Here is a 26131-nt window from a genome sequence, read left to right as displayed (position 1 = left end):
ATTCCCCAGGGCAACAATGGACTAGCCCGTGACTTCAGGGTGTGCCCCCAGACCATCTGATATGGCTGAGGGGCACATGAGCCATCCTGAACCCAAACCAAGGTTTTGGCTGTGCTGCCTGACTTGCACAAAAATAGCAGTGCCTGGGGCAGGTCTTCACTGCAACTGCTGAGCTGGCTTAGTGAGGACCTTGCCCAGGACTCTAGCCCCATGACACTGTGAGGGCACAGAGAAGTCAAGCAATGCAACAAGGGATTCTACATCAGGGTAGATGATGCAAGATATCGTTTCAGAGCAAACATGACAAAAAACATGTAAATTACAGAACAGTAAGTAGTTCAACGTACTCTGTATGATGGCAGGGATGGGAAAAGGGAACAATGGGGTCCAAAAGGGATTGGGAGTTCCAAGAAGCAGGCTGGAGTCGTGAGGGGGTAGGGGGTGTCTCGTGGAGGAAGAGGCTGGTCACAGGCTCCAACAGGGCAGCCTCAGGGTGTGAGCTCTGCCTGACCCATGACCCCCGGGGGCACTGGGGGCCTTCTAGCTCCAGAGGATCTCCAGAAATGCAAATTGGCCTGAGCAGACCCTTCATGGTAGGTCTTTTTGTTCCTGGGGGTGGCTCTTTCTCTGCTTCTGGAGGCTGTTGATTCTCCTTTTATTTCTTCTAAGCTGCACCATTTTGCACTGTTTTATTGGTGTGGATTCAGTGCTGTTAGTTGACACAGATTCTTCCCGGAAGGGAGTGGAATAGAAGCCTTCCTTGTTTCCCAAGTAGACCTGAACAGATTCCATGGTCATAGCCCTTTTCCAGGGTCCTGGGCCTTCACGTGCTCTCCAAGATTTTAGAAAACATCTTCTATGCTTAACAGGTTGAAGGAATTCGTTTGGTTTTTTAAAAATTCAACAGCGTCACATTTCTCATCATCTGTACAATGACCTGTAAACAATGAATGAAATAGGCTTGACAGATGAAGGAAGAATGGGCTTTGCAGTGGTCTTTGGGGCATGTTGACTCACTGTTGCCCTCGTGTGGTCACTCTCCAGATAGCACGTAGCTGAATGTGTTCCCATTTACCGGATTTAAGGGAGAAGAAGACTGAAGAAGGTTGGTCCCTGGATTCCTTAGCTCCTAAAAACCATCCTCTAATTACAAGCAATATTCTAAATCGAGTATATCTTAACTATATATGAGGGTTAGGGTCAGGCTCAAGTTACATACATTAACTATGGACAGCTTTGTGTATGTCAGTTTTCCCTGCCTAAGGTGTTTTTAAAAAATGCAAAGGGAGGGGATAGAGTCACCAAAGCACTGAGCACAAGCCCTGCCCCCAGAAATAGGTCACTACACAGACTGATTGTTTCATCTTAGCTGAGGACCGGGAGCTGGTCCTATAGGTACTTGACAGGTAGCATCTGTGGCCAGCTGGCCACCTCCCCCGATGCTCAAGGGCAGCAAATGGACAGACCCGGTGCAGGTGGGACTCTCTCCTGTCAGGCATGGCTCGCTTCTGACAGGTAGAGAAGTGGGCCAGCTCACATGCACATGACATGTGCCTTTGGTTCCTTGCTATTGGCTTCCCCTTTCTGTCACCCTGGTCCTGAACCTTTAGCTCCTGTGAGAATTTGGGCTTGCAGATTTCTGTGGACCTACTGATTTGGGCAGAAAGCTCAAGAGAATTGGTCTGTGTTGGGCAGTGATTCGGGCTGCGCCCAAGCCCCGTGCTGAGAGCGCTTTCTTGCTAGGTGCATGCTGTGGCCATAGGAGACCACAGGCCAGGCCTACAGGGCTCCCGGAGGCCTCCCATGGAGGCGAGCTTCTGGGGGCAGAGTTGAGTTAGGGTGTGAGCCTGAACCTTAGGCTCCAGCCTCTTTTGGCAGAAGGGGGCACCGAAGGTGAAGGCGGCCTGAGGGGGGTGTGCAAGTTTCTCCTGCTCTGTTTCCCACAGCTCCCAACAGCATGGTTTCCTCCTGGGTGGCAGGCAGAGGTCTACAGTATGGCTCATGGGTCCCCAATCTGTAGGGGTTGAGGGCCAGGCCTCTGTGGATGGAAGCCTGAGAACCCAACCCAGGGTTAGGGTTCGGGCCTAGGGGCATGGAAGACCCCAGCTGCCAGTGCAGAGGCGGGTTGGGAGGGGTGGCTGAGTAGAGGGCAGGTTGTCCGGCATTCGGAGGAGATCAGTGCTGCACATGAACCCACCCTTTAAGCACTTTCCCATAGACTTCAGACTATACCACACTGGACTCTGGGCCGAGCCCAGGAGGCTCCCTCGAAGGCTCCCAACTTTGTCTGTCTCGCCGTCCAACTCTCTCTGTCTCTCTCTCAAATAAATATATAAAATCTTTAAGAAAAATGTTCCCTTTATTTGAGATAGTCGACACATGGGTTACATTACTTTAAGGTGTACAATACGGTGATTCAACTTCTCTGCATGTCTTGCTGTGCTCACCACAAGCGAAGCTGTCATCTGTCACCATACAATGCTATTTCAACATCATTGACGAGATTCCCTACGCTGTGCCTTTTATTTCCATGATTTATTCATCGGTGGGTAGTAGATACGGGTGCTGAGTGCAGATGCAGGAATACACGTTTGATAAGGGCATAGTGAACAGGGGCTCAGATCTGTCTTGGATGGAGATCCAGACTACTCCACCACATACGCCCCTTGGACAAGAAGGTAAGAGAGCTCTAGAAAAGGTGGACAGATTTCGATGGCACAGAATGGTACCCCTGTTGAGTCTATCTTGCTGTATACTTCCCCAACCCTTCGGCACTATTCTCACCCGGACTGCGTATTTTCTGAAAGAATCTGGATCTGAGGCCTGAGGCATTTACACAGCACAAAGATAACACATGTCCCTTATGAGACCCTCGTCTTCTCTTGCATGATCTCTGAAGCGACTGCTTCCTGTTTCCTTTTGTGTGAGTTTGTTCTCTGTACCTGTATCAGACAGCCAGTTCTACCCTGTGCTTTACGCACAGGCTGTGCTCAGGCAATTCCCAAGAATTTAAATGTGAGTTACTATGACTTTAATGACCAGAGGCCTTAAGCAGTGATCTCTCAGTCAGTGATCAATGGCTCCTCCTGTGGGTTTTATTTCTAATAAAGACGCCAAGCCAAACTCATAATCCTGGAATACCTCAGGCTGAGCATAGCCCAAGAGTAAGAATGAGAGTAATGGCACGTAGTCACTGCCTCCCATGTTCCAGGCCCTTCTTGGGTGCTTTCTTTTGATCATTACAAAATCCTGGCCCAGTGCATTTCAACTCTCAATGTAACATGGACCTTGAAACTCCCATGGCCTAAGACTTCATCCAAGAGCTCATGCTTGGTGGGTGGTAGATCTTTTGGCACCCCTGTGCCTTGAGGAAAAAGGTCTTACCGTCCTACCGTATTTTCCAACTGTCACTCTGAATGTTATTTGTTTAACAGGAGCCATAAAATGAACAAAGAACAGAAATCTAGTATATAACCGATTGGGAAATGGTCCCCTTGTCAAAACCAAGTGCGTCCCAGTGCAAACAAGATTTGCTCCACGGGCATCTGTGAAACACCAGAATCCACATCTTAATGTATTTAAGAGTCTCTACTGTCTTAAAGCAATCAGAAGACTAGGACTAGACAGGAGATGGTACTAAATTTAACTGTGTAGACCTCATGTTAAGTCGGCAAGTCATTTTATTTTAAGATGACAACCTCCGAGTAGCTATGGGATTCTGTAATCATCAGAGTGATTCTCGTCATTTCTCTTAGTCCCTGCCAAGATGATTTTCTCCACCTGGCGCATTCCGGTCACTATTGACTTCTGTGTAGGCAATTCTGCTTCTTATCCTCTTCTTACGTCATCTCTTCTAAATGATGAAAGGCACCAATGATGCCTGAAATCAGTAAAATAATCAAGCGAATTATCAGTAGAAGTAATGTCTGGTTTACATTAAAAATGATATTGGCCCGAAGACCAAATTCTCTGTCAGGTGGAGGGCCGCTGTCTATACTACCACCTACTCCCCTCTCTTCACAAGTTGGGGGTTTCCAACCTCTCATACAGTGACAATGCTTCATGTTGTTGCACACCCCTCGGAAATTGCATGTCTTGACATCACAGTCAAACCCCAAGTCTTGAATAAAAGTGCAGTTCTGTTGGAAACAGTACCTTCCTGGGCCACACATTGCCCCATCCACGACAAGCCCCATTTCTGGCAGATTCATCCCATGGTGTGCATCGTATCCAAAGCATAACTCTTCCTTGACATCACGTACTATTATGTGACGAAATACAGTGTGCTCACCTCCACCAGGAATTTCTTTGACATCACGACAGTGCAGTAGTCCACAAAAAACATTACGCTCTTCACACTTCATCGGTTTTCCTCCTCCTCGTATCCCCTTCACCCCACAGTTCCCAAATCGGTCACCTAAGACATTTAATTTTTGATAGCATGCTGGTGCACCGTCTTTTATTTGGTGGCCGAAGAGGGACTGGCATTGCAGGTCACGATCGCTGCAGTTTCCTCTCACACAGACAGCCAATGGTGAACATGGAGTTCCATCTTGGGTGTAAAAATCATTAGGACAATTATGCGACCTCCCATCACAGTATTCTGGGAGATCACAAATACCAAGCCTATCTCTACAAAGCCATCCAGGTAGAGCATATTTGCAGTCGACACAGCAGGTTCCTCCATTGCAATCACTGCCAGGGGTGAGGATACAATCGCTCTTGCAACACTTATTAGTAGAGCACTGTTTTAAGGAGCCACAGTCACATTCTTCCCCCTGGTCCACGAACAGGTCACCACAACGAGCAGCTATGTAAGGAAAATTGGTGTACCGTACATTTGGTCTGCTCAAACAAGGATCCCATATAGTGACCTTGTGATGTATTTTTTCGCAAGTACAGTTGCTCATCATATCCAACAAACCAGGCTCAGGAGCCATGACGCAGTGCTTTCTTCGAAAGCATTGACAACCTGGTGTATCATGATCAACGCCCAAATTATGACCTAGGGTATGTGCTGCAACAGCCGCAGCCAAAAATACGTGGTATCTTGTCATATATACATATGCCACGCCCCACTTAGGGTTGCACACTCCATTGGGTTGGCCATAGTATGAGGCCCCACCAATTCTATCCCCTGTAAGAAGCATTGAAGTATCATGAGGAATATCGTTATACCAACCCCAGTATTTCCACAAAGCAAAATCAGTCATGATATTTTGAATATCTTGCTCTTCATATAAATCTACCTTATCCCTTTTATCCCATATGCACAAAACACGTATGTAGACATCTAGGAGAGTTGGTTTGTAGATGGTATGTAATATGTTGTTCAAAATCATCACACTCTCTATTACATGTGTGAGATTAGTGTCCAATTCAATTAATGACTTAGAAGTTGTGTAGTGGATTTTAAAGTATTTCTTATGTGGCCACCACAAATACACGGGGGTGGCTCTAGGAGTTCCAGCAAGAATTGTCTCTTCGTATTCTTGATCTGTATTGTGCTCTTCAATCTTACACCTTTCAAGCCCCGATAATCTTCTTTGTGACACGAGCAGAGAAACCACATGCTCAAATTTGGAAGAAGTTTCCAGCGGTTTTATTTCATAAGTGAAATCATCCACCTGCAGCATGCCATGCAGACCCCCGTAGCAGGTGTCCAGTGTGCCCATGGAGCCAGGAACCCCTTCCAGGTAGCAGTAGTAGTAGCAGTCTCGGGGGACAAAGGGGTAGTCCTCCTGCATGGCGCCCTGATCGTTATCGGTGATAACAGGAAACTGCCTGGGCAGCAAGTTCTTCTTGATTTTCATGTGAACCACATGTCTTTGGCCCCTGAAGTAAATCTTGTAGGAGAGTTGGCCTTGTCTCTCAGTTCCACCCACCCTGTGGGACACCTTCCTGGGGATCACAACTTCAGAGAAAGTGAAGCGCCATCCTGGGAGGGCATGAGAACAGCAGACTGCAGACAGGAGTAGCCAGAGGAGAGGCAGCCAGAGGACACCTGTTGAGTGGGCCCGGGCCCAGGCAGGCCCCATGGTTGAAGGAGCCTGTGACCACAGAAGATTCAGTCGGGTGGGAGGTAGGCAAGATGATCACCCATACAGCAACTTTTCTAGTAGGGGAGTCTGGAGGAGAGCAGAGAGGAACTGGGGGCACGGGCTCCCCAAGAAGGGGGTGGGGAGCTATTATGTAATAATGGTGTGCTCATCAGGGGAGGCTGTGCTCAGTGAGCTGGGCATCCTAGCCCAGGGGACTTAGAGAAGAGAAAAAAATAGGAGGAACTGGGAACAGTAGTTCCCATGGGCTGAAAGGCCCCATGGTCTCTTGGAGAAGTCGCAGGGGAAAAATAAGTGCATTTGGTAGCATTTTCAGTGAGGGAAGGGCTTTTCTTTCTCAAACCTAAATGGCATAAGGGATCAACAAGTAATTAAAACAGAGGATGGAGAGGAGATTGGAAGTTTCTTCAAAGGATTCTTTGAAGAATTCAAAGAATGAGGAGAATTAGGTCTCATACTTTACAACAATTGAGTGCACTTGGGATGATTGGTGTAAAGAAAGAGTAAATAGAGTTCATGTGTAGAACAATTAGAATCTGTAACAACCATTTCTTATAAAATCAAACTTGTATCTACCCTACGTCCCAGTGATCCTGGCCTGAGGAGATTACCCACAAAGACTAGAATATGAATGTCCACATCAGCTGGATTCATGAACTTATTCCACAAACTGGGAAAAAACAACCAGCATTTAACAGATGAATGAATAAACAAACTGGCATATTGGTCTATTGGAATAATCCCTATTAAATCAGAACTAAATTCTGATCCATGTAAGAACATGGATTTCTCTTACAGTATGATGATGACAGAAGGAATCAGACCAAAGGAACTTAATATAGGATTTAATTTGAATCAATTCTGGAATAGTCTAGAATAGGCTTAATTTATGAGACTAGAATTTTTTAAAAAGATTTTTAAATTTATTTTTTGAAAGACAGAGCAGAGCATGCTGGAGAGAAACACGAGTGGGGAGGAGGGGCAGAGGGAGAGGAAGAAGGTTTGGACTTAGGACTTGATCTCTCGACCCTGAGATCATGACCTGAGCCAAAGGCAGATGCTTAATAGACTGAGCCACCCAGGCGCCCCTGAGACTAGAATTTAAATCAGTAGTTTCCCGCTGTGGCAATGGAAGAATGGAGGAAACTTTCCTGAGTGACAGGAAACTTGTGTATCTTGATGGGGATGTGCTGTGGATTGAATGTTTGTGTCCCTGCAAAATTCGTGGGTTGAAATCCTAGACCCCAGCATGATGGTGGTAGGAGGTGGGGCCTGTGAAAGGTGATTAGGTCATGAGGGTGGAATCCTCAGGAATGGGATTAGGATCTTTATAAAAAAAAAAAAAAAAGGCCCCAGAGAGATCTCTCACCTCTTCTGCGCATGGCTTTACAGCAAGAGGAACCATCTTTGAAGCAAGAAGCGCCCTCACAAGACAATGAATCTGCTGGTGACTTGATTTTGGATTTCCTCTCTTCACAACTGTGAACAAGAAGCCATCCAGTCATTACTATTTTGTTATACTGACCAAAAGAAGCTAAAAGGTGTTTACAAATCAAACAAATCAAAACTCCTCAAGGTCCACCTTAAAATCTACTTATTTTATTGTATGCTAAGTATACCTCAAAAAATTACATTTTCTATTGCGGAATAATGGACATACAATATTACATTAGTTTCAGGTGTACAACACAGTGACTTGACAATTATATACATTGCATAATTGTCACCACAACAAGCCTAGTTACCATCTGTCACTTTTCAAAATTAATTCAATATTATTGACAGTATTGCTCATTCTCTATATTACATCTCTATGATTTACTTTATAATGGATGTTTGTACTTCTTAATCCTCTTCACTCATTCTTCCTTGCCCCCCTTTTGCAACAACTAATCTGTTCTCTGTATCTAGGAGTCTGGGTTTTGTTTTCTTTTGTTTGTTTGTTTTTGAGATTCCACATATAACTAATCATGTAATCATGCAGAATTTGTCTCTGTCTGACTTATTTCACTTAGCCTCATGTTTATCCATGCTGTTGCAAAATTTCATTTTTTTTAATGGCTGAGTAGCATTCCACTTTATATACATGTCACATCTTCCTTATCCATTCACCTATGGATGGACTTTAAAATTGTTTTCATATCTTGGCTATTGTAAATAATGCTGCAACAAACATAAGGGTGCACATATCTTTTCAAAGTGTGATTTTGTTTGCTTTGGATGAACACCAAGAAGAGGGATTGCTGATCATATGATAGCCCTATTTTTAAGTTTTTTAAAAGATTTTATTTATTTATTTATTCATTTGAGAGAGAGAGTGCTCAAGTGGGTGGAGGGAGAGGGAGGGAATGTCCAGCAGACTCCAGGTGACCGTAGAACCTGATGTGTGGCTTGATCACATGACCCTCAGAATGGGATCTGAGCCCATACTAAGAGTCAGTTATTCCAAGTGAGTCACCTAGGCACCCCAGTGTTTTTATTTTTTGAGGATCCTCCACACTGTTTCCCATAATGATAGTATCAATTTATATACCCACCTACAGTGTGCAAGAGTTCCCTTCTCTGCACATACTTGTCAAGACCTGTTATTTGCTGTCTTTTTCATAATAACCAGCATGACACGGGTAAGGTGTTATCCCACTGTGGTTTTGGTTTGCATTTTCCTGATGTTTAGTGATATTGAGCATTTTTCCAGTGCCTGTAGGACATCTGAATGTCTTCTTTAAAAAAAATGTCTATTCACATCCTTTGCCTATTTTTAATGACTGTTTATTTTGTTTGTTACTAGATTGTATGAGTTCTGTGTATATTTTGGATTTTAACTCCTTATTGAATGTATGATTTGCAAATATCTTCTTCCATTCTGTAGTTTGTTGTTTCATTTTTTGATGGTCTTCTTTCCTGTACAGAAGCTGTTTAATTGGAAATATTCCCATATGTTTAATTTTGCTTTTGTTTCCCTTGTCTTTGGAGTCACAGAAAAAAAATTTGCTAAGACCAATGTCAAGAAGCTTACCACCTATGTTTTTTCCTAGCATTTTATGATTTCAAGTATTAAGTTCAAGTCTTTAATCTATTTTGAGTTGATTGTTTTAAAGAGTTATTTATTTATTTATTTGACAGAGATAGAGAGTGAAAGCAGGTGGAGCACCAGGCAGAGCGAGAGGGAGAAGCAGGCTTCCTGCTGAGGAAGGAGCCCAACACAAGTCTCAATCCCAGAACCCTGGGATCATGACCTGAGCTAAAAGTGGGTGCTCAACAAACTGAGACACCCAGGTGCCCCTGATTTTTTTTTTTTTTGAGAGAGAGAGAATGTGAATGGGTGAGGGGAGAGGTGGAAGGAGAGAAGGAATGTTTCTCTTTTAAGATTTTATTCATTTATTTATTTAAAGAGAGAGCACACACATGTGAGGCAGGGGCGGGGCAAAGGAGAGGAAGAGAATATCAAGCAGACTCCCCACTGATCAGGGAGCCTGATACAGTGCTTGATCTCTTAGTCATGACCCTGAGGATCATGACCAGAGCTGAATTCATGAGTGAGACAATTAACTAATGGAGCCACACTGGCACCCCTATTTTGAGTTGAATTTTACATACAGTGTAAGATAGTGGTCCAGTTTCATGGTTTTGAATGCAGCTATCCAGTTTTCTCAACATCATGTGCTGAAGACATTGTTCTTTCCCTATTGTACATTCTTGCCTCCTTGTGCAAGTAAACTCCATATGCATGGGTTTACTTCTGGGCTCTATTCTGATCTTTAGATCTATGTGTCTATTTTTATGCCATTACCACACTATTTTATTACTATAAACTTGTAATATAGTTTGAAATCAGGGGATATGATACCTCTGGCTTTCTCTCTCTCAAGATTGTTTTGGCTATTTGGGGTCTTTTGTGATTCCATAGAAATTAGATATTATTTTTTTCAAGTTATGTGAAAAATGTCATTAAATTTTGATAGAGATTGCATTGAAACTGTAGATTGCTTTGGGTAGTATGGACTTTTTAATATTGATTCTTCCAATCCATGGGCACAGAATAGAGTATCTTTCCAATTATTGGTGTCATCAATTTTTTTCATAAGTGTTTTATACCATTTAGAATACAGACCTTTCATTTTCCTGGTTAAATTATTCCTAGGTATTCTATTCTTTAAAAAAAATTTATCTCCTATTATATTCAGTTAGCCAACATATTAGTTTTTTATGTAGTGTTCAATGATTTAACAGTTGCGTATAACACCTAGTGCTCATCACAACATATGCCCTCCTTAATACCCATCACCTGGCTACCCCATCCAGTCACCCCATCCCTTCTGAAACTCTCAGTTTGTTTTCCTAGAGTTGAGAGTCTCTCCTGATTTGTTTCCCTCTCTGATTCCACCCCTTCAATTTTCCTTCCCTTCCTCTGTGGTCTTCTCGCTATTCCTTATGTTCTTATCATAACCCCTCCAGTTCCATCCCTGTCGATATAACTGGTGAGCATTCATCCATTCTGATGGCTAATTAATATTCCATTGTATATATCACCCCATCTTCTTTATCCATGCATCTGTTTAAGGGCACCTCAGCTCCTTCCAAAGTTTGGCTATTGTGGACATTGGTGCTATGAACATTGGAGTGCATGTGCCCATATATTTGGGGTAAATATCCAGTAGTGCAATTGCTGGGTCATATGGTAGCTCTACTTTTAACATCTTGAGGAACCTCCATACTGTTTTCCAAAGTGGCTGTACCAACTTGCATTCCCACTAACAATGCAAGAGGGTTCCCCTTTCTCCACAGCCTTGCCAACATTTATTGTTTCCTGCCTTGTTAATTTTTGCCATTCGAACTGGTGTAAGGTGGTATCTCATTGTGGTTTTGACTTGAATTTCCGTGATGGCTAGTGTTGTTGAACATTTTTTTCATGTGTCTGTTAGCCATTTGTATGTCTTCTTTGGAGAAGTACCTGTTCATGTCTTCTGCCCATTGTCTGACTGGATTATTTGTTTTTTGAGTGTTGAGTTTGAGAGGTTATTTATAGATCTTAGATACTGGCCTTTTATCTGTAATGTCATTTGCAAACATCTTCTCCAATTCTGTGGGTTGCTTCTTAGTTTTGTGGGCTGTTTCCTTTGCTGTGCAGGAGGTTTTTATCTTGAGGAAGTCCCAAAAGTTAATTTTTGCTTTTGTTTCCCTTGCCTTTGGAGATGTGTCTTGAAAGAAATTGCTGTGGCCGATGTTGAAGAGGTTACTGCCCATATTTCCCTCTGAGATTTTGATGGATTCCTGTCTCACATTGAGGTCTTTCATCCATTTGGACTTCACTTTTGTTTATGGTATAAGAGAATGGTCCAGGTTCATTCTTCTGCATGTGGCTGTCCAATTTTCCCAACACCATTTATTGAAGAGACTGTCTTTTTTCCGTTGGATATTGTTTTCCTGATTTATCAAAGATTAGTTGGTTGTAGAGTTGAGGATCCATTTCTGGAGTCTCTATTCTGTTCCTTTGACCTATGTGTCTTTTTTTTATTATTTATTTTTTATTTATTTTCAGCATAACAGTATTCATTATTATGTGTCTGTTTTTGTGCCAGTACCATGATGTCCTGATGATCATAGTTTTGTAACATAGCTTGAAATCAGGCAATGTGATGGTTCCAGCTTTGTTCTTATTTTTCAACATTCCTTTGGTGATGCAAGGTCTTTTCTGGTTCCAGACAAATTTTAGGATTGTTTGTTCCAGCTCTGTGAAAAATGTCAAAGGTATTTTTATAGAGATGGCATTGAAAGTATAGATTGGTGTGGGCAGGACAGACATTTTAACAATGTTTATTCTTCCAATCCATGAGCATGGAATGCTTTTCCATCTCTTTGTGTCTTCCTCAATTTCTTTCATAAGTGTTCTGTAGTTTCTAGGTATAGATACTCTACCCTTTTAGTTAGATTTATTCCTAAGTATCTTATGGTTTTGGGTGCTACTGTAAATGGATTAAATTCCCTAATTTCTTGTTTTATAATTACATTGTTTGTGTATAGAAAAGCAACTGATTTCTGTGCATTGATTTTGTACCCTACCACATCACTGAATTGCTTAATGAGTTCTAGTAAGGGGTGGAGTCTTTTGGGTTTTCTTTTGGGTTTTCCACATAAAATATCATGTCATCTGTGAAGAGAGTGAGTTTGACTTCTTCCTTGCCAATTTGAATAACTTTTATTTCTTTTTGTTGTCTGATTATTGATGCTAGGACTTCTAGTATCATGTTGAATAATAGTGGTGAGCGTGGGAATCTTTATCATGTTCCTGATCTTAAAGGAAAGGTTCTCAACTTTTCCCCATTGAGAATGATATTCACTGTGGGCTCTTCATAGATGGTTTTTATGAAATTGAGGAATGTTCCCTCTATCCCTATACTCTGGAGAGTTTTAATCAGGACAGGATGTTGTATTTTGTCAAATGCTTTTTCTGCATCAATTGAGAGGACCATGTGGTTCTTCTCTCTTCTTTTATTCATTTGTTCTATTGCACTGATTAATTTGCAAATGTTGAGCCATGCTTGCCTTCCAGGAATAAATCCCACCTGGTCATGATGGATAACCCTTTTAATGTGCTTTTGGATCGTATTGGCTAGGATCTTTTAAAAAATATTATTTATTTATTTATTTATTTATTTGTCAGAGAGATCACAAGTACACGGGGGGCGGGGGAGGCTCCCTGCTAAGCAGAGAGCCTGATGTGGGGCTTGATCCTGAGATCCAGGGCCCTGAGATCATGACCTGAACTGAAAGCAGAGAGTTAACCCACTGAGTCACCCAAACACCCCGGCTAAGATCTTGTTGAGAATTTTGGCATCCATATTCCTCAGGGACATTGTTCTGTAATTCTCCTTTTTGATGGGTCTTTGTCTGGTTTTGGGATCAAGGTAATGCTGGCCTCATAAAAGGAGTTTGGAAGTTTTCCTTCTTTTTGTTTGTTTGTTTGTTTTGTTTTTATTTTTGTTTTTAAAACAGCTTCAGCAGAATAGGTATTATTTCTTCTTTAAATATTTGGTAGAATTCCCCTGGGAATCCATCAGGTCCTTGACTCCTGTTTTTTGGGAATTTATCATTATTGCTTCAATTTTGTTACAGGTTTGTGGTTTATTCAGATTGTCAATTTCTTCCTGTTTCAGTGTTGGTAGTTTATAGGTTTCCAGGAAGGCATCTGTTTCTTCCAGTTTGTTGAATTTATTGGTATATAGTTGTGGGTAATACTTTCTAATAACTATTTCTATATCCTTGGTATTAGTCATGATCTCTCCCCCTTTCAGTTATAATTTTATTAATTTGGGTCTTTTCTCTTTTCTTTAGGATAAGTCTGGCCAGTGGTTTATTGATCTTATTAATTCTTTCAAAGAATCAGCTTCTAGTTTTGTTGATCTGTTCTACTGTTTTTCCAGCTCCTAATTCACTGTTCTCTGCTCAATCCTTATTATTTCTCTTCTCCTTCTTGGTTTAGGTTTTATTTGTTTTTCTTTCTCCAGTCCCTTTAGGTGTAAGTTTAGCTTGTGTATTCAGGATTTTTCTACTTTTTTGGTGACAGGGGCTTGGATGGCTATGTATTTCCCCCTTTGGACCACATCTGCACTATCCCATAGCTTTTGGACTGATGTGTTTTCATTCTCATTGGTTTCAGTGAATTGTTTTAAGTTCTTCTTAACTTCCTGATTGACCCAATCATTCTTCAGCAGGATTCTCTTTACCCTGCAAGTGTTTGAGTTCCTCCCAAATTTCTCCTTGTGATTGAGTTCCAGTTTCAAAGCATTGTGGTCTGAAAATATGCAGGGAATAATCTCAATCTTTGGATATCAGTTGAAACCTGATTTGTGACCCAATATGTGGTCTATTCAGGTCTTCCTGTGTGTGCACAGAGGAAGAATGAGTATTCTGGTGTTTTAGGGTGGAATGTTCTGTATTTATCTATGACATCCATCTGGTCAAGTGTGTCATCCAAAGCTCTTGTTTCTTTGATCTTATGCTTAGATGATCTGTCCATTGCTGAGAGTGGGGTGTTGAGGTCTCCTACCTTTAAAGTATTATTATCAAAAAGTTTATTTATTTTGGTTAACAGCTGGCTTATGTAGTTGGCGGCTCCCATGTTGAGGGCATAGATATTTATAATTGTTAGATCTTCTTGTTGAAAAGATACTTTAAGAATAATATAGTGTCTGTCTGTGTCTCTTACTACAGTCTTTAGCTTAAAATCTAATTTGTCTGATATGAGAATTGCTACCCCAGCTTTCTTTTGTGGTCCAATAGTGTGGTGAATGGTTCTCCATCCATTGACTTTCAGTCTGGATGTATAGGTTCAAAATGAGTCCCTTGTAGACAGCATATGGATAGGTCATGTATTTATGTCTTTTTATCCAATCTGCAACCCTGTGCCATTTCATGGAAGCATTCAGGCCATTCATGTTGAGAGCGATTATTAAAAGATGCAATTTTATTGCCATCATTTTGCCTGTGAAGTCCTTGTTTCTATAGATTGTCTCTGTAAATTTCTGTTCTATATCACTCTTGGGGTCTTTCTCCTTTTATAGAACCACCCCCCCCCCTTAATATTTCTTGCAGGCCCAGCTTGGTGGTCACATGTTCTTTCAGTTTCTGCCAGTCTTGGGAGCTCCTTGTTTCTCCATTCATTCTGAATGACAGTCTTGCTGGATAAAGTATACTTGGCTGCATGTTCTTTTCATTTAGTATCTTGAGTATGTCTTGTCATCCCTTTCTGGCTTGCCAGGTCTCTGTGGACAGGTCAGATGTTATTCTGATGTCTCTCCCTCTGTAAACATAAGAAATCTCGTCCCCCTAGCTGCTTTCAGGTTTGTTTCCTTGGACTTAAGATTTGCTAGTTTTAGGGCACCTGGGTGGCTCAGTGGTTAAGCCTCTGCCTTCAGCTCAGGTCATGATCCCAGGGTCCTGGGATCAAGCCCCGCATCAGGCTTTCTGCTCAATGGGGAGCCTGCTTCCCTCTCTCTCTGCCTGCCTCTCTGCCTACTTGTGATCTCTGTCAAATAAATAAATAAAATCTTTTAAAAAAAAGATTTGCTAGTTTTACTACTATATGTCAAAGCATTGATCTGTTCTCTTTGATCTTGGGAGGGGTCCTCTCTGTCTCTTGGACATGAATGCTTGTTTCCTTCTCCAGATTAGGGAAGTTCTCAGCCACGATTTGCTCAAATATATCTTCTAGACCTCTCTCTCTCTCTCCACCCCCTCAGAGATCCCCATATTTCACATTGGAACATTTCATGTCACCATTAATCTCTCTCAGTCTGATCTCTTGGGCTTTAATCTGTTTTTCCCAGGCCTCCTCGGTTTCCTTCTTTTCTATCATCTTATCTTCTAGCTCACAATTTGTTCTTCTGCCTTGTTAACCCTGGAAGTCAGAGTATCCAGTTTAGACTGCCTTTCATTCATAGCATTTTTATGTTTGGCCTGATTAGATCTCATTTCTGCCCTTGGAGATTCTATATTGTTGCTAACATTTTTCTCAAGCCTAGATCTCAACTTTGTAATTGTTACTCTGAAGTCTTTCTGATATCTTGCTTATATCCATATCCATTAAGTCTGTGGCAGAGGCCACAGTCTCTGATTTTTTTTCTTTGTTAGGGTTTCCTCCACTTAGTCATTCTGTTGTGGGGGGAGAGGGTTGACTGAATGTACTGAGTCCAAAGTATTAACCATGACCCAAGCAAGGTGCACCTGTTTTTATAGGGACTCTAGGGTTGTTGTCCTCTTGTTTTCCAGCCTATCTTCTGGGGAGGAGACTGCTGTACTGTTACTCAGGCAACCCTGCTTGGGCAGATTTGCCCTGTCTCCTCTCAAGGGTATGGAGTTGGGCTCAGTGAGAACCAGTTTTTTGGTCTTTTGTTCTCTTATGGCTTTCCCCGGTGGCTCTCTGCATCCCTTCTGAGAGTCAGAGCAGAAACGACCACATCCAAACCTCTGTCTCAGAACAGAAAAATCAAAGTCTGCTCTTCACTGAGCTCTCCAGGAAATACAGTCTCCATTTCTGTCTATGCTGTTGAAAGCTACGGCTTCCCCAGTCTCAGGCCCCACAGCAAGACTCCTAAAAGTTGACCCCAGGGTTGGCTCATCTCTATTATTTGTGCTTTTAAAACCAGGAGCCGCCCCTGGTTCATGCACACACACCACAACTCCTGAATCCTGTCTGGGGGCTGGACTAAAGTCCTTTCCCCAGTGCTTCTTTAAGTAAGCCTATATTGCTGTAAACTTTCCTCTTAGAAACACTTTTGCTGCATCCCATAGATTTTGGGATGCTGTATTTCTGTTTTCTTTTGCCTTTATTTTTTTTTAATTTCTCCTTTGCTTTATTCTATAAGCCAGCCCTTTCTTAGTAATATGTTATTTAATCTCCACATATTTATAACTTGTCGTGTTTTCTTTTTAAAATCGATTTCTTGTTTAATACCATTGTTGCCAGAAAAAAAATGCTTTGTATGATTGCAATCCTCTTGAATTCATTGAGACTTGTTTTTTGGCTTAACATGTATTCTATCATGAAAAATATTCCACTGCACTGGAGAAGAATGTGTATCCTGTTACTTTTGGATGTAATTTCTGTATATAGCTGGCCTAATGCATCATTGAAGGTCAGTATTTCTATACTGATTTTGTGTCTGGATGATCTCCCCACTGATATCATTGGAGTGCTAAAATTCTCCACTATTATTGCATTACTATCAATTTCTCTGTTTAGGTCTATTAATATTTTCTTTATATATTTTGGTGCTCTTATATTTGGTGTATATATATATATATATTTATAAATGTTATATTCTCTTGCTAGATTGACCATTTTATCTTTATTTGGTACCCCTCTTTGTCTTTTATTACAGTCTTTACTTTAAAGTGTATTTTGTTTGAGTATAGCTACAGCTTTCTTTTCTTTTCCATTTTAATGGAATATATTTTTCCATCCCTACATTTTCAGTCTGTGAATGTCTTACTTCTGAAGTGAGCCTCTTAAAGGCAGTATATAGAAGTCCTTGTTTTTTTAGTCTTACAGCCACTCTGTGAATCTTAATTTAGGAATTTTGTCCCCCTACATTTTTTTTTGGTATTACTTACTCATTTATTTATTCAGAATAGTTGTGTTAATCCAGAGTTTCCTCTGAGGGAGAATTTGAAATTATGGATGTTTCTCTCATAATTATAGAAATATAAGATTTCAAATTTTCTTTTTTTTAAATTTTTTATTAATTTTTAAATTTCTTTTCAGTGTTCCAGAATTCATTGTTTATGCACCACACCCAGTGCTCCATGCAACATGTATGTTAATGTATGTTAATGTATGCAGGTGTTGGAAAGTGGAGGAAGGATAGTAAAAAAAAAATCCTCTAGGAAAAAAAGAAACTGAGGCTTGCTGGAGGAGAGATGGGTAGGGCGATGGGGTAACTGGGTGCTAAGCATTAAGAAGGGCACTTGATATAATGAGCACTTGGTGTTATATGCAAATGAGGGATCACTAAATTCTACTCCTGACACTAATAATACACTGTATGTTAACCAAATTTAATTTTAATAAAGAATTAAAACAAAAACAAAAACAAAAACGGTGAACGATCCTGACATTGTGCAGCCACTCTCCACAAAGTCAGGACCTTAACCCACAGATTTTATAGAGAAAAGGGCAGTTATCTAAAATGGCACCATCTGTGCACCAGAAGAAAGATCAGAAGGCTTCCCATTTTCTGGTCAGGGCATACATTAACCTACACAAGACCTGGAACAAGGGTGGTCATTGCAGGGACATGAACAAGATAAGGGCCAAAGGTGGAGTCAGTATTGTCAGCACTCCTGCAGCAGATTTCTGAGAAATCCAACATGAATAGAAGAAATTTTTCTGAGAGGAAATAGAAAAGGACTGTCATTAAAAATGCTTCTACTTGATAATTATAGAGCTCTGAATCTATTAGTTAAATTAGCAGGTAGCAAGAGTCATTGGCCAAGAATCCATTTAAAATAGAATCTACTCAAGAGTTAGCAGTAATATTTTTATTCTATGTAATATTTATATAATTGGAATCATCTTATAGATTATATATTTTGCCAAATACTGTGTTATAAATTCTCTAGCAAATGATTTTGAGCATATTTTTCTCAAAAACATAACAGGAGATACAATTTTTAAGACTTAAGATTATAAACTATAATAAAAATTATTGAATATGGCAATTATAAAGGGAATTATAGTATATCAATGTTGTCTAGATTATTTAGAAAATATTTGATACTAATGTAGAATTTGATCTTGACCTACAAAGTGACCATATAATTTAGTTCTGTTGTGAAAAGTGATTTACACAGTCTAGGCCAACACAGTAGCATGAGCAAAATTATGAAGCAGAACAGTGTCCTACAGTGTAGCAGGACACAGAATGGAGCTGAGGAGGCTATCCAATTCCAATTATATTGAAGTTGTATAGAAATAGTGGAGCCAGAGCAAAATATCTTTGACAGCCAGTTGTTTCTGAAGTGAAAGATCCTTGTTGCCAAGCAACTAAATCTAGAACTTTGTCACCTCAGAGATGAAAGGCGGAGGTTTCCCTTTGTTTTCCTTTGTTATGTGAGGTCAGCTACAAATCTTTGCTCATTCGTAGGTGTGGAGCCAACCATCAAGAAAGAAAAAGCCATGAAAACAATGGTTTCTTCTGTTGGTAAGTCATCTGTCAAATTTGGGTCTCTGCACAAGTTGATAACCAGAGTAGTACCTTGGATAATGTGAAGTTTCTTAATTTTTGCACTGTCTTCCTTTTTGAGCATGGGTCAGGGGTAAGGTGCTGTAGATAAAGTGACCAATTGTTTCGGTTTGCCTTGGAGTGAGGGAATTGCTGGGGTGTGGGGCTTTCCATTTTAAGACCAGGGATGTGGGGCTTTCCGTTTTAAGACCAGGACAGTCCTGGGTAAACTAGAATAAGTTGGTTACTCTGACTGCCAATAACGGACAGATGAAATAGAGTTGAAAGTAGGGAACATTAATAGAATCAGTCCACATGTAGTTAAAAGATGTGTTATGGAACTGAATCTGGAGAAGGATTCTGCTGGGACTGGGACATGGAGTGGGTTAGAAGAGAGGTAGAAATGGTTATGGGTTCAGATAGGTGGGTAATGGTGAAAACCCTAGAAAGCATTTGTCTTTAGATTTGCCACCACTACAGATATATATATTTTTATTGTGTTGAAGAATAAGAAATCCATTTTATATTGTGATCCAGTGACCACACATACAAAAACACCTCCAAATTTTGGTACCATATGTATGAGTTGCTAAGGAATTTCTAGGAATGTCCTCTGATGTTTTTATTCAATTTTGTTAAAGAAAAAGCTGCAGGTCAGGGCCCATTAAATTGATTTCATGACTCTCTAACAAGCCAGTCATTGACAGACAGATGGGAAAACAGTGCATATAACATGGTGGGGTAAGAGGGGAGATGCACAGGTAGAGGTCTTTAGGGACCTGAAATAGCTGTAGGGAAAGGAAGAGTTGATAAACCATATAGAGGAAGGCTGTTGTCTATTTTGGGATTCCAATAATGTTAGAGAATATGGATTTTTAAGGACATTACTTCACAGTATTAATGGAGGGTGATGTTCCTTTAGGAGTTTGGGTCTTTGAGGTCCTGGGAATAATATAATGGGAACAGTGAGTATGGATCAACGATTCTTTGAAGAATTCTTCTGTTGTTGTCTGTTCTCAAGATGAAGTCTAAGGTGTGTAAACCTGGCGATTCAGACCTCTACCTCTGGAACTAATAATACATTATATGTTAATAAAAAATAAAAAAGCTAATAATAAAAAAATTACCAGCGTACTACTGAAGGTATTTGTTGTAAGACATTGAGTTTGCTCACTTTAATAAAAAAAAATGAGGTCTGAGAAGAAAATTAATTATAGAACACGGTTTATAGAGCTTAGCAGCCTTCGCTATAACACTCTGTTTCTATTGGCTTGTCTCATTCTCCAGCCTCCCATGCACAACAATTTCCACTCCGTAATAAATAACAAACACATAAAGGAAGGTACAAAGAGAAAATTTTAAGTTAAGATCTCACCCAACTCAGAAATCTTTGTCCTTGTAAGTTTTCATATAGTTGAATTTGTCTATGAACTTTGCTGTTCCCTTAGGAGCCACTTGCATCTTGGAATAAAGTGCTTGTCCATTCACCTGATTCAAGGCAGGTTAATGCTAAGGATATTGTTCAGGTCATAGATAGGTCCTCCCTATCTACCAGCATAGAAAATCTAGAGTAAATAATAAACTTAAATAATGTATATTAAAAAAGAAAAGAGGAAGCCTACGTAGTTAACTATTTAAATCTGTGATTGAAAGGCAATCAGAAGGAAAAATCAGAGAGGGAGAGAAACCATGAAAGACTATGGACTCCAGGAAACAAACTGAGGGTTTCAGAAGAGGGGAAAATGGGTCAGCCTGGTGATGGGTATTGAGGAGGACACATGTTGTGATGAGCACTGGGTGTTATACACAACTAACGAGTCACTGAACACTGCGTCAAAGACTAATGATGAACTATACAGTGGCTAACTGAATATAATAAAAAAAAATGTGCTCCTTTAAGAGAAAAAAAATAAAAACAAATAAAAAGTGAAAAAATAGAAAGGCAATCAGAATGTATTTTCAGCTGACACTAAACATAAATGAGGAAACTCAGAATATTAGGGATGTGTAAATGCAGCATTGGAGAGAATGAAGAAAAGAACAATAAAGCCTAGGAGGGTCTGAAATATCAGCTGACTTCTGGTCTCCATTTCTTAGAGTGGGGAGCCAAGACAAACCATTCCAGTTCTGATTGTTCATTTTTAAGATTTTCACTCACATTGTTTTGAGATTTTTTTTTCCCCCTGCAGTAGTAGTGTATGGTAATTTTGATATAGAATTGGAAAAAGTATGTGACAGAGTTAATCCAGGTTTTGTTCTGTTTGTTTGAAAAAATTCAACCTCACAACTTGTTATTGGTAATAAAATAATTACATAAGTAATTAAATTTCAGAAAACCTTTATCAAGCCTTTTATATAGGAGGTATAGTATTTCAGGGCATTTCAAATTTTCCTGTGTAGTGGCTAATTTGAACACTCTTACATCGATGACTTTCATAAATTGCATTGCTAAAACCTCCCAGGAGTTTATGGAGGCCTATATACTAAGAGTCCTTAAATCATAACCTTTACTAGCCTTAGATTAATCTGGTTCAGATCATATTATAATGGTCTGATTGAGTGTCTGTTTTTCTACAAACTCAGTGCTTCTTAGCCTCATTTTGTCACTCAGTTGAGACTAGAGGGAGTCTACAGATACTCTCCTCAGCAAAAGGGTACAAAACATTTAAAAATAGTAAGTAAAACTTATAGGCCCCTTAAGCTCATTCTTGCTTATGCCACAAGTTTCTGAATTTTTTTTCAAACAAAAATTAAACTGGTCATTTATTTAATGCTCTCTATTTTTATTTTAGATCCCTAGTATCTAGCCCAATATCCTGTATGCTTGAAACACACAAATACTTGTTTAATACATATAGACATGGGTGAGTGTTGCTAGCCACAGTGAATGCCAGGTACAGAAAATACCCACTGTCAAAAGTTGTTGGTAAATCTGAGCCAACATCAGGGATTTTCCCTGGCAATCCTAAAATTCCAGGCACTCTGTGACTCTGTCCCAAGAAGACAGAGTTCTTCTTCCCAAGCCTTTAAACTGTATGGATTCTCATCTTCTCTTCATAAGGTATTTTCTTTTGTCCGATATTCTTTTACAGATAAGTATTGTTCTCCCCATTCTTTTAAAAGATGTCTGCTTTCTGTGACTCTTTTTCCTCTTCTAAAAATAATAATTAAATAAAGTACATTTTAAGTAGCATTCATCTATAATCCAAGTACTCCAGCACTTTCCACAATTTTTTTTTCATTTTTCATTGTATAAAGAACTATACTATGCATGATAGGAGGTACTAAAATGAGTTAAAATCATAAACTCTGCACTCAGTGACCTTGTAGTCCAATAGAGTTATGAAGGCAAATACAATCAGGAGACAAGAAAACAACTTGTGGTAAAGAAAGATTAAAGCAAATAAGACCAATGCAAACTGACATAACCGTGATTGTTTTTGATCTCTACAGTTTTGATAGTCTAAAGGGGCAAGAGTCAATAGTTATGTAGGGGCAACAGGCGTAAACCAACATGGTCTTGGACAAATTGAGATAGAGAGGCCCCCTACTCTGAAGCCTAGTTAGTTTTGCTTTAACTTTTTTTTTTTTTTAAAGATTTTATCCATTCATTCGACAGACAGAGATCACAAGTAGACAGAGAGGCAGGCAGAGAGAGAGGAGGAAGCAGGCTCCCCACTGAGCAGAGAGCCCGATGCGGGGCTCGATCCCAGGACCCCAGGACCATGACCCGAGCCGAAGGCAGAGGCCTCAAACCACTAAGCCACCCAGGCGCCCCTGCTTTAACTTTTTTTGTGGAGATTTTCATACCCCCCCACATGGATTGAGATAATTGTATAATGAAAACCCAAGTACCTATCATCTGACTTTCACAATTATCAACATATGGCCAATATTGTCTTATCTGTACTCCTCTAAATTCCTACCTCCACTTACTGAAAGAAAATCCAAAGCATTTTCTTTTTTTTCCTCTTAATTCATTAATTGCTTTTTTTTTTTTTCCCATTTGATTCTTTCCCACTTTCCTTAACCAATCCCCACCCTTTTATTTTCACTTTCAGCACTGCAGCTCTGATGGTCAACTCCACCAGGACACACATACTTAAAGGTCAGCTCTATGCAATGACCAGTTTGGAGCAACCAGACCAGCAGTACCTCATGCTTTTTCTCTGGACAGATGGCTCTGTAATGGCAGCTCCATAATGGTGGTTGGTGAGGCTGAGGTGCTCCTGAGAGTTGTTCTCCTGCTGTTCTGGGTTGGAATGTCTCTATTCCCTTCTGGCTTCTCTCAGTCTGGGCCCTCCCAATACCTCAGGTCCCCAGAAGTGGTGACCCCCATGAAGGTGACTGATAGGGGCAGAAGTGCAAAAACTCCAGGCTGGCTCTCCTACAGCCTGCAGTTTGGGGGCTGGAGACATGTTGTCCACATGAAGGTCAAGAAGCTCTTGGTTTCCAAACACTTCCCAGTATTCACCTACACGGACCAGCATGCCCTCCTCCAGGATCAGCCTTTTGTTCCTGATGACTGCTACTATCATGGTTATGTGGAAGGAGTCCCTAAGTCCCTGGTTGCCCTCAGTACCTGTTCTGGAGGTTTTCGAGGAATGCTGCAGATTAATGACCTTGCTTATGAAATTGAGCCCATCAGGCATTCTACCAAATTTGAACACTTGGTTTATGAGGTAAACACTAATGAGACAAAATTCCCACCTATGAGATGTGGCTTAACAAAGGAGATAGCACTCCAACAGTTGAAATTTGAAGAGGCTAAGAAGTCAACTTTGAAACAAAATTCTAATGATAAATGGTGGACCCACTCGTGGTTTCTGGAGCTGGTTGTGGTGGTAGATCACAATTTCTTAATTTTTTCTCAAAACAACTTCTCAGTGGTGCAGGAGGATGTATTCCTTGTTGTTAACATAGTGGATTCCATTTATCAGCAGTTGGGTACTTACGTGATTTTGATTGGGATTGAGATTTGGAATCAAGGAAATGTTTTCCCAATGATAAGCATAGAACAGGTTTTGGAGGATTTCTCTCAGTGGAAACAAATCAGTCTTTCCCAGCTACAGTATGATGTTGCACATTTTTTCATACAAAATTCATTTATAAGTGTACTTGGCATAGCCTATATTGCAGGAATATGTCGTCCTCCTATTGATTGTGGGGTTAATAATTTCCAAAGAGACTCCTGGTCTCTTTTTGCTCTCACTGTGGCCCATGAGTTAGGACATACTTTGGGTATGCGGCATGATGAAGAATTCTGTTTATGTGAGGAAAGTGATTGCATCATGAATGCTATCAGAGGACCAGGAAAGAAATTCACCAATTGTAGTTATATGGCTTTTACAAAAACCATTTTAAACCAAGGATCATGTCTGCACAACATTCCACGTCCGGAAGATGTTTTCATGTTGAAGCACTGTGGGAACAATATAGTTGAAGGAGAAGAGGAATGTGACTGTGGATCTATAAGGCAGTGTGAACAAGATCCCTGTTGTCTGTTGAACTGTACGCTGAGGCCTGGGGCTGCTTGTGCTTTTGGGCTTTGTTGCAAGGACTGTAAATTCATGCCATCAGGGGAGCTCTGTAGACATCGTGTCAATAAATGTGACCTTCCAGAGTGGTGCAATGGGACATCCCATCAGTGTCCAGAAGATGGATACGTGCAGGATGGCATTCCCTGCGGTGACGATGCCTACTGCTACCAAAAGAGATGTAATAACCATGACGACCAGTGCAGGAAGATTTTTGGTGAAGGAGCAAAGAGTGCACCTGAGAGTTGCTATAAAGAGATCAACTCCCTGGGAAACCAGTTTGGCCACTGTGGTATAAATGGCACGACATACCTGAAATGCAATACCTCAGATATCTTTTGTGGGAGAGTTCAGTGTGAGAATGTGAGAGCTATTCCCCATCTGAGAGATCACTCGATTTTGCAGCAAACTCACATCAACGGTGTCACCTGCTGGAGCATTGACTATCACTTAGGAATGGATACACCTGATGTGGGTGAAGTAAAAGATGGCACCGTGTGTGGTCCAGGAAAGATCTGCATACACAGGAAGTGTGTCAGTTTGTCTCTCTTGTCACAAGCCTGCCTGGCTGAGACCTGCAACCTGAGGGGGGTCTGTAATAATAAGCATCACTGCCACTGTGGCTATGGGTGGTCCCCACCATATTGCCTGCACAGAGGCTACGGAGGTAGTGTTGACAGTGGTCCAGCATCTGCCAAAAAAGTTTTCTTGCTACTAGTTGTGAGTCTTATTTTGTCTGTTTTGTTTTTACTGTCAACTGCTGTATTTATGTACCTTAGAAAACATTGTGGTCCCATGGAGACTAAGACTCAGTCCTCAGGTTAGGAAAATGCCTCTGATTTAATATCCTATGCATAAGTTTTAGTCTCTTGGCAGTGGAAATGTTCTTACATGCCTGAAACTCAGCACATTTCTGACAGTGTACAGAGAAATGCAGGGACCTTTCCTTGTCAGTATCAGAAACATCAGAAACATTGCCATTAAGCAAAGGTAATTCCTAACACCTTTCTTTCTATTGTTCATTGTTTTAAGCAGCAAATAAAGCTCCATTTCTTCCAAGTTAGTCCTCTTTGTGTTTTTGTTGTTGGTGGTTTTTTTTGTTTTGTTTTTGAGCACAAATACGACTCATCAAAAAGGCTGGAGACAGGCATGTGAGGATCCAGACTTCATTTACTCCCAAAATAACCTCTCAAAGATGCAGAGAATGTATTTCTTGTTGCTGACCAGAACTTGCTCTTCCAGGATTGCCTGGGTGGCTCAGTCAGTTAAGAACTTGCTGTTCCATTTATCAGCCATTGGGTACTTACGTGATTTTGACTGGGATTGGGATTTGGAATCATAGAAATGTTTTCCCAATGATAAGCACAGAACAAACAGACTGCCAGATTCATGTCATCAGGGGAACTCTGAGACATCAGGTCAATAACTGTGATCTTCCAGAGTGGTGCCATGGGGTATCCCATCAGTGCCCAGAAGATGGCTATGTGCAGGATGGGTTTCCCTATAGCAACAGTGCCTACTGCTATTAAAAGAGATGTAAAAAAGGAGAAGAAATTATTCAAATGTTTCTAACTTTCTGCTCCAGAATCTGAAAGGGATAATGATAATAATGTTTATCCCACCCAACCTCTTGGCTTTATTTGATAACCAAAAGAGAGAAAGAAATGAAATTTTGTTAAAGTGTAAACAAATTATTTGTTTCATAAAAACTCCTGACCCTGTTCCTTTTGTGCTTCCTAGCCCGTCTTGTCTGCCCTCTTTGCTTTGATTTGACATTTGGGTATGCTTGTGAAGTATTTACTTTGAGTATCAG

General features: G+C 40.6%; 2 protein-coding genes across 2 annotated transcripts; one reads left to right on the top strand and one right to left on the bottom strand.

Annotated features, from left to right (window-relative positions):
* Positions 1 to 2363: 2363 nt before the first annotated feature.
* LOC116590039 (disintegrin and metalloproteinase domain-containing protein 20-like) lies at positions 2364 to 6157 on the bottom strand. The gene is made up of 2 exons (XM_032341720.1): positions 4156 to 6157; positions 2364 to 3880 (listed from the first exon to the last, which is right to left on the bottom strand). The coding sequence occupies exons 1-2, from the start codon at positions 6036 to 6038 to the stop codon at positions 3829 to 3831; spliced, it is 1935 nt and encodes a 644-aa protein (XP_032197611.1). The 5' UTR covers positions 6039 to 6157; the 3' UTR covers positions 2364 to 3828.
* A 12487-nt stretch (positions 6158 to 18644) lies between these two features.
* ADAM21 (ADAM metallopeptidase domain 21) lies at positions 18645 to 25395 on the top strand. The gene is made up of 2 exons (XM_032345093.1): positions 18645 to 18760; positions 22843 to 25395. The coding sequence occupies exon 2, from the start codon at positions 22984 to 22986 to the stop codon at positions 25141 to 25143; it is 2160 nt and encodes a 719-aa protein (XP_032200984.1). The 5' UTR covers positions 18645 to 18760; positions 22843 to 22983; the 3' UTR covers positions 25144 to 25395.
* Positions 25396 to 26131: the final 736 nt, after the last annotated feature.

Source organism: Mustela erminea, chromosome 5, assembly GCF_009829155.1.
Source record: "Mustela erminea isolate mMusErm1 chromosome 5, mMusErm1.Pri, whole genome shotgun sequence".
NCBI lineage: Eukaryota > Metazoa > Chordata > Mammalia > Carnivora > Mustelidae > Mustela > Mustela erminea.
The sequence above is the reverse complement of the archived record's forward strand: the minus strand, read 5'-3'. Positions and strand labels throughout refer to the sequence as shown.